Source organism: Fulmarus glacialis, unplaced genomic scaffold, assembly GCF_000690835.1.
Source record: "Fulmarus glacialis isolate BGI_N327 unplaced genomic scaffold, ASM69083v1 Scaffold35792, whole genome shotgun sequence".
NCBI classification, from domain to species: Eukaryota; Metazoa; Chordata; class Aves; order Procellariiformes; family Procellariidae; genus Fulmarus; species Fulmarus glacialis.
In genome coordinates this window covers 1-8,184 of record NW_009199077.1, presented here as the reverse complement: position 1 = coordinate 8,184, position 8,184 = coordinate 1, and the positions used below count along the sequence as shown (strand labels likewise).

The 8,184-nt window shown below is 56.1% G+C and overlaps 2 protein-coding genes across 2 annotated transcripts; one reads left to right on the top strand and one right to left on the bottom strand.

Annotated features, from left to right (window-relative positions):
* Positions 1-319: 319 nt before the first annotated feature.
* On the top strand, positions 320-6,590 carry TMCO6 (transmembrane and coiled-coil domains 6; the record flags this gene model as incomplete). The annotated part of the gene is made up of 11 exons (XM_009573122.1): positions 320-472; positions 713-822; positions 946-1,129; positions 2,379-2,483; positions 3,148-3,233; positions 3,803-3,919; positions 4,612-4,723; positions 4,812-4,986; positions 5,132-5,226; positions 5,768-5,935; positions 6,426-6,590. Coding segments are annotated over 11 exons (1,470 nt in total), but the record flags the coding sequence as incomplete, so codon positions are not given.
* Positions 6,591-7,030: 440 nt separating this feature from the next.
* Positions 7,031-8,109, bottom strand: NDUFA2 (NADH dehydrogenase (ubiquinone) 1 alpha subcomplex, 2, 8kDa; the record flags this gene model as incomplete). Its single annotated transcript, XM_009573121.1, has 2 exons — positions 7,031-7,122; positions 8,003-8,109. Coding segments are annotated over 2 exons (199 nt in total), but the record flags the coding sequence as incomplete, so codon positions are not given.
* Between the last annotated feature and the right edge of the window lie 75 nt (positions 8,110-8,184).

Below are 8,184 nucleotides of genomic sequence, written 5' to 3'. Positions count from 1 at the left end.
CCTGGATGCCCCGTTTCCTCAACCGCCTCCCTGCGGTTTGGGTTTTCCAAGGTCTCACCTACCTAAAACCATCTTTGGGTCCCTCCCAGGGCGGCCACCCTGGTCCTCACGCCTCTGTCCTGCCTTCGTACCGGTTTGCCCAGCCGTGGCTGCATGCGTTGATGCATGCCGGTCCCCGCAGCCTGCGGTGTGCAAGGTCTAAGTGCTGTCACTGCCTTGTGCATCCCTCCCGGCTCACGTGAGGAGGAACTGGCAGCTTCTCCCTGTGAAAAGGAATGAGGCTCTTTGGTGGGATGGAGAAGCGTCTTGACCTAGGCAGGTGGTGACGGTGACCAGTTCGATCACAGCTCTCAGGAAAGCCCGGCGGCAGGAGCAGCTGGTCAGCAAGCGGCTTCTGCGGGAGGACACCACAGCAGAGGAGGGTGGACAGGATGGAGCAGAGATCGTGCCAGACCCTCTCTCGGAGGATGAGGTGAAGAGCATGACGTTCGCCGTCGTGATGGGGGTCCCCGGGGTCTTCCCCAGCCTCTAGGCATGTAGAGGAGCCTGGGTGGGGGTGGGTTTGGGAGTGTTTTCCGAGTCACTTCCAGACATGGTGAGAAACAGTAAGGTTCTTTGTGACCATCTTTGTGCCCTGGGTTTCTTTGGCTCCAGGGATGAAATCTTAACCTTAGCACTGTTTGAAATTCACCCATTTTTTAATTTTCGATAGGTTCTTGAGCTGCTCAGAGGCATGCAGAGGGGTTCAGAGGACAGGAGAAGATCACTCAGCCGCCTCCGCTGGGCTCTGCAGAACAAGGAGACTCAGCAGAAGTTTGTCAGGTCAGCCCAGGTCTGGCACTGCATGTCCAGAGTGGCCCTTTGTCCCAGTCATTGTGTGGATGAGCTGGTGTGTGGCCGAGGGTGGGAAGGCAGGAGGTGACAGCACCCTTTGGGTTTCACCAGGCTGGACGGCAGCATCCGGACACTCATCGGGCTCTTCACCAGCAGCCTGGCTGACATGCAGATGGAGGCAGCCCGCTGTCTCCACGAGCTCTCCCACTCCAGTGACCCTGCTGTGGCTGAGGCATGTCTGCCAGTGACCTCCTATCTCCTCACCTACCTCTCAGGACACAGTGTTGAGTTCACGGTAAGATCCATGCTTGCGTTTGCCAGAGCTCTGGCACCTGATAATCCTTTGGTAGCGGTTGGGTGTTGACCTCTTTTCGCTAGCCTTAGCCTAACATGGCTCACATAGGAGTGCTGGTGGGAAGGGGCCTTCTGGAAGTCTCTAGTCCAACCTTCCCCTTGGAGCAGGACTGTTCCCAGTGCTAGCCCAGGGCAGGGAGGCTTTGTCTGGGCAAGTCTTGGAAATACGGAGACCCCCTTCACTGTGCCCCATCCCAACACCAAGAGGAGTTTGGTTCCATCGTGTTTGCACCTCTTTCCGGGTAGCTGCAGGCTGCTCTTAAATGCTGCCAAGCCTCATCCAGGCCAGGAAAATCCTCCTGCCACAGCGCAGGACGCAGTGGGTTGCCCCATTTGCAATGGGTTCCTCCTTTCAGCCCCAAGCTCCGTTTGGGGAAGCAAGGACTGCAGGCTGTGTTAGATTCCATCATCGGACGTGTGGTCTGGCCTCTTGACACAGGCTGGGCCTGGACAGGAGGTACCTTGGCATCTGTTTGGTGGGTAAAGCAGAAATACTAGATGGAGGTCAGTTTAGGTGTTTTAAAAGATCTTGGAAAAGTGAAAGAAATGAGCAGCTGCAGGCTGGGATGCAGGGACAGCTACTTTGTCAGCTTACCTTCATGCAAGAAGTAGGCAGGCTTTTGTCCAGGTCGAGAGGAAGAGCAGAGTGCCTGTGCCTCCAAGCTATGCCGTTTGATCCGGGCAAAGGAGCGAACAGTTGGAGCAGCTCTGGGATGCCTGTGTGTTTTGCCGGCTGCCGAGCAGTGCGCCTCGTGCAGCATGCTGTGCTCCTTTGAGAAGCAGACAGGATCAGAGCTAAGGAACAAGATGGGGAACAACCCCAAGGTGATGATCACATTTTAACGCAGTACATGGGCAGTCTTCAGAAGAATACTGTGGAATTAGAGGGGTCTCAGGGAAATGTCATAGCAATAATTAGAAGCCTGAAAAACCGCCAAAGTAGAAGTGATCAGATCCCAACCTAAGCCAGATAGAAAAAGGGTAAATTGAAGCTGATACAGCTGGGAACAGGGTAGCTGGAGAGTTCAGCAGTATCCATCTATGTTTACCCCTCTGAAGACAGCTTCAGGGGGAGTGTGTGCCCTAGTCCCAGGGTGCAGGGACCTGGAGGCCTTGCTGGCTGCCCAAGCTGGCCAGGGTCCCTCTGCGGAGTGCGGAGGAGGTGACCTGCTCTCTTGGGCATGTTTCAGGAGCTGTGTTTGTATACGCTGGGGAACCTGGTAGTAGAAAGCGAAGCTGTGAGGAAGCAGCTTCTGCCTCAGGGCATCATTCCAGTGCTGGCATCCTGCATCCAGGTGGGTGAAATAGCTCAGCCACACTCTTTTCCTGCCCTGCCCCAGAAAGACACCTTTTCTTATGCCCTTTAGACGCTGGCTGACAGTACTGAGTTACCAGCCCTCCTTCCAGCTGTGGCCACAGGGAGAGACCCCTCTGCAGAGGGCTGTTCCCTTGTGGGTGAGGATCTCTCATGGGCTCTCCTACACTCCATTTTCGAGGCTCAGGTCACCACCTTGTGCTCTTCGCCAGCTGAATCTCTCACATCCATAACTGTGGCTTGCCGATAAACAGTCTGCAACACGGGGAGCTGCAGGCTTCTCCCCTCTGCACGGCTTGGGTCCAGCAGGCATACGAGGCCAACGCAGCGAGCAGGGCTGTCGTTTGCAGATCTGAATGCTCAAAGCAGCACTGCTGCTGTGTTTGGGCTCCTGGATCCCTACAGCTGCAGCCCATGTGAGTGCAGGGAGGGGGGACAGCTCAGCTTTGGTGTGGCCACAGGTTGCTCTATCATTCCCGGTCCCCCGCTGTGCCCCCTCTTCTCCAGGCACGGAGGGACTGCGCTGCTCAGCTGCTCGGTTTGGTGTTAAAAAGAGGTATTGCCCTCTCACCAGCACGGCAGCTGGCCCCCTGGGATCCCCCGGCTCTGTCATGCGGGATTAGCTTTGTTCTGTTTGATTGCAGTCCCCGCACGAGGCTGTGCTGGAAGGTCTGGGCTACGTCCTCTCGCAGCTCCTCCAAGCCAAGGAAGCCCCCACAGAGATCATACCGTGAGTCCGAGCCTCTTAACCCTGCATCAGGATGGGCCCTGGGGCCTGGCGTGGTATTTGCGTGCCAGGGACAACGCCGCCTTTCCCATCTCAGTGATATTAATAGTTCAGAGCAGAATCCTACCAGAACTGTGGAGGTTTTGTTGCAGATCAGGGTGCGGGGCTTGACTCTTTTCCCTCAGCCTCATCTGAGCAGACAGCTCTGGTATTTCGGTAAAGGACAGTGTTGAGCAGGGTAGGCTCGCAGGAAAATTCCGGTTGTATTCCTCCCGCGAAGGAAAAGATCAGCTTGACAGCCCCCAGTGCCAAAAATGTGACCCCAGCAAGGGGCCCTGAGTGCCCCCAGGCCCTGCCACGGACAGAGAGAGCTTGTGCGGGGCCTTAGTGCTGCCTGAGTCTGCAGCCCTTAGGTCAGAGTCTCCTCCAGGTGTGTTTTCGGAGCATGTGGGCCCCAGTATGGGGGAGAGCAGCTCCCTGCTCAGTGGCCAGGGCTAGTGTCTCCCTGTCAGTTGTCTGTCCTGCTTGTGCTCTGGTCTGTGCCTCCGTTAACTCTGCTGTTCTGACCTCAGCTTGGTTCTGGACTCTATTCTCCCCCAGCACATGCTTCAACTGGTTTGCTCTGGCCTCAAGGCTGGGATAGGAGCAGCCGTGGAGTTTGCATGGTGTCTCCACTACATCATTTGCAGGTAAACACGCTTTTCTCCTCATTTTAAGTTCCCTGGGGGCAGCCAAACAGAGAGGCAGGAAGGCCCAGGGTCCTGTGACGGGACATGGATCACTTCCCCTTGCCCCTTTCCCTTGGGAAAGCAATTTCCCTGCCATCCTGGGCATTCCCACTCTCGTATCGGAGCACACACATGCTGTTTGCAGGATCACTGAGTTCCTTTACAGGGTGATAACAGGTGATAAACCTGAGGAGGCTGTTCCCAGTCCTCTGAAACCGCTCCAGTCACCTCCCCATGTCTGGAGTTGTCCCCTGCACTCCCCAAGGCAAACTCCCTGAAACCTGGCACTTCTGGGGTTGGCCTGGTGTCACCTGGCCGGACCGGCTGCTGCCAACAGTCTCTGCCTGCCTTGGCATGGCTGCTCCAGTGCCATCTCTTTCAGCAGCCCCAGCAGAAAGGAATGTGTGGGTACTCAAAGAAGGATCGGGGCTGTTGTTTCCAGACCCACACAGATAATTCCAGTGGATCTGTTTTCCACAGGCTTTTAAACTTTCTCATAAACTCAGAAACAAGCTGCTATTCAAACATGAAACAAGCCCTGTGGTGGTTCAGGAGAGTGCTCCGAATTTCCAGGCCCCGTTGTTTGGCAAGGGCTGCAGCAGTTTTCCCTCTCTGAGCGCTGAGAGCAACCACGCCGTCCCTTCCCTTTGCAGCCATACAGCCAACGCGGCATTGCTGTCGCTGGGGGCCTTGCCTGCCCTCACCTCGCTCTTGCTCGACCTGGCTTCTGAAATCCCCCAAGACGCTCCTGAAGGCCTGGAGCTGGTAAGACACAGGCAGGGTGCTGGCCGTTCTCGGCACTGCTGTGGGGATGCAGTCCGGCTACAGGACTTTGTGTTTTCCACCGTCACAGCTTGTCTGCCCAGTGCTGCGGTGTCTCAGCAACCTGCTGGCAGAGGAGACAGGCTGCGAAGTCCAAATCCAGGATGAGCGCCTGCTCATCGCCCTCTTCCTCATCCTGCAGTGCTTCCTCCAGCAGCACCCGTTCATTGCACAGGAGTGTCTCTGGCTGCTGAATAACCTCACGGGTGAGTGTCCCGCGGGGCTGTCAGCCAAGCCAGAGCTGCTGCCGGGACCTGCCTTGATTGCTGGCAGGCTCATGGCATCTTGTCTACAGAGACCTCCCTCAGAAACCGCGATTTTATTGACATGTTCCTTCTCTGCCCACCCTAGCGGACGAGCCCTTCTTCTGCTCTGCTCTGCTCTCCCTGGACTTGCTCCCGGCCCTGCTGCAGCTCCTGCCGTGTTCCCAGATGGTCAGTGTGTTGGTAAGACCTCGCCTCATGCCCCAGGTCTGGGGGGAAGCGCTGGACTTTCAGGAACATGAATCCCGCACGCGCACTGCTCAAGTTGGAGGTTGGCTTGGGGTGCTAGCAACAGCTTGGCAGAAGGTCTCGTGTTGTGGTAAAGTCACCATCTGCCTCCCATGAAGTCATTACATCTGTATTTACCCGTGACAGAGTCTTGTCCCGGCAGAAGAGGTATCCCAAAGTAGATGTTAACTTGGGGTCAGGCCTGCCAACATCTGGAGTGATGGCTGCTGCCACCTTCTTTTGGAAGACACTAAAGCTTTAGGGGGTCCTGGGGGGACGCTCTGCCAAGGTGTGGGGGGTACGGCTGCGTCTGCTTGGCACGGCGATGAACAGTGCCTTGGGGTGGGGACGGAGAAGGCTTTTAAAGAGCATTCAAAATCCAGCCAGTTGGTGGGCACATGGACATGGGGAGTTCTTTGGAGCTCTAAGTTTGTCAGGAATCTGCACGCTAACGAAGTGTTCATTGCTCACTCCCTTTCGTGGCTTCTCCGTCCAGGTCCTGACAGTTCTGTGCAATATAGCGGAGAAGGGGCCAGCCTACTGCCAGCAGCTGCACCAGCAGCCTGCCCTGCCCCTGCTGCTGCCCACCCTCGCGCTGCCCGACCCCGAAGTGGTGGGGCAGTGCCTCGAGCTGCTGCACCTCCTCTTCCTGCACTGGCCTGAGGTAAGAGCGGAGGATGCCTGCCCCAGAATCAAGCACGAGATCGTAAAGCTGGGGATGGGGATTATTATTATTATTTACATAATACTGCCTTCAGTCATTGCCACGCTAGCCCACCACTCCTCAGCACGCAGACACGTGCCTGAAGGGCGGTACTTGTGTGATGCGGAGGGTGGAAGCCCTTCTCTTGTCTCTGGGGAGTTCCTTTTCATTGACAATGACTGGTTTTTGGACAGTTGTTTGTACCCTTTGAGGTTATCATGTGGGGATTCTTTTAATTCAATTGCGCTTACTTCAAGCTTTGTGTGCTCCCGGCCAGCGATCAGCATGGCTGGATTTACCTGGCTTGGGACTTTAGTGTCTGGTAGGGCTCTGGGGAATTCCTTCAGCCCCCTTCCCTGGGCTGTACAGTGGTGGCTCTGGGCAGACAGGATCAGCTGTAGCAGCTGCTCGGTGGCAGCCAGCCAGCTCTCACCCCTCTCCTCTCACACAGGCTGCTGCTGACTTCGTCAGGCAAGGCGGGCACCAGGCCCTTGAGCAGCACCAGCACGCCCCAGAACTCCAGGAGCGGGCACGAGCACTGCTGGATATGATCGGGCAGCCCCTGGGATCCTCCGCCTTCAGTCCCTGCCACGCCGCGTTGTCTGCCTTCTCCTAGGCCACGCCACCTCCCTTCCCTCCCCCTGCGCTCCAAGGAGGAGTAAGCTGTTCACGCTGTGCCCTGGTTAGGGGTCTAACCGCCAGCTTTGAGCACCAGTGCTGGCTGCACGAGGACACTGGTCCTTGGCAAGATAAGGCTGTTTCCGTCCTTGCCGCCACCTCGTAGCTACCAGCAGGCTACCCTGTGCCTCCCCAGAGCTCGGTGCAGGGGCAGAGCTGAGCTGCAACCCAGGCAGACGGGCTCTTGATGCCGGGGAGGTGATGTATAAACCCTTCTGGATCGGCCACTCCCTCCACCATCTCCTTTTGGCTTTAAACCGAACATGTGAAGCTCAGAGTAAGCATGTTGCATTTATGCGATTGATAAGTTAAAGATACACATTTTACATTAAAGATCATCAGTCAAGTCTTCAGCACACGCATATTTACTGTCTGTCTTCACACCTTGCTTTTCACGATGTTCTCCAAGGCCTTGGCCACCTCGTCCATGGTAAGGTTGTTCAGCGGCACGCTTTTCTCCTTGCCAAACTCTGCAGAAAAGACAGAGGGTGAGAGAGGGGGCAGGTGCCTTAGTCCTTTTCTGTTGCAAGGGCAACCCAAAGCCCTGCTTTAGGTCCCCCAAGTGCCGCTGGCATCACAGCCCAGGCTCCCATCACCACCCTTTCGCACCCACCAGTGTGCCTCCCTGTGCCCAAGTTACCGCTTCCACCTTCTCTTTATTCTGAGCCTTTCCCTTGGAGAGAAGCCAATGCAGCCTAACACGTTTCCTTGCCTCTTTTTGTTAACTTTTGCTGCCCGGCAGCGGGGCAGAGGCCACCACCACATCCCAAAGCAACCTGGTGGCCTTCAGCCTGCTCACATCAAGATGCTCACCAACACTTCAGTAAAATAGTGCTGAAAAACTTGCTGTTCCTACCTGGGGGTATATTTCCCCGCAAGTCATATACAGACATGAGACAGGCACTATACCTGCAGGGTCTACAGGCCTGTGTGCTTGCACTGGGAAACTTGTGCTTAAAGAGTCATTGCATCTCTTTGAAAGAAAGTTTCTAAGCTATTTTTGTCCAGCCCAGATGGCTTTAGGAAGAAAACAAAGCCTTTACAGAGGAGCTTTTCTGCTCCCTCCTTGGCATTTCACTGAGAATGCAGTGAAAACAAAGAAAAAACAAACATTTTTCTGTAGAGGAATCCTACAGGGGTGGGAGATCACAGCCACAAGCTGGCAAACCACCTTCTGAGCCGCAGGTCCCTCTTCTGCCTCCCACCAGGTCACGCAGCAGTCACACACTTCTCTGAAGTGTCTCCTGGACAGCTGCTCCCTCTCCACCAAGGTCCCTCACTGCAGTCGCTGAACCCCCCACTCGCTGCAGAGCGCGGGGCTCTGGCGCTCGCTTCCAGCTGTCCACTTACCGTACCGCGCCCAGAGCTTGGGCTGGACACCGGAGCACTCGCGGATCAGGATGGGAAAGTCGGGATTTGCCTTCTTCAGGGTCACATAGTGCTGCTCGATGAAGTCTCTGGGGAGGGAAGGAGGAACGGCGAATCCCCGTGGCTGAGCCCGCTGGGGCCGGGCAGGCCGAGGCCTCACTGCC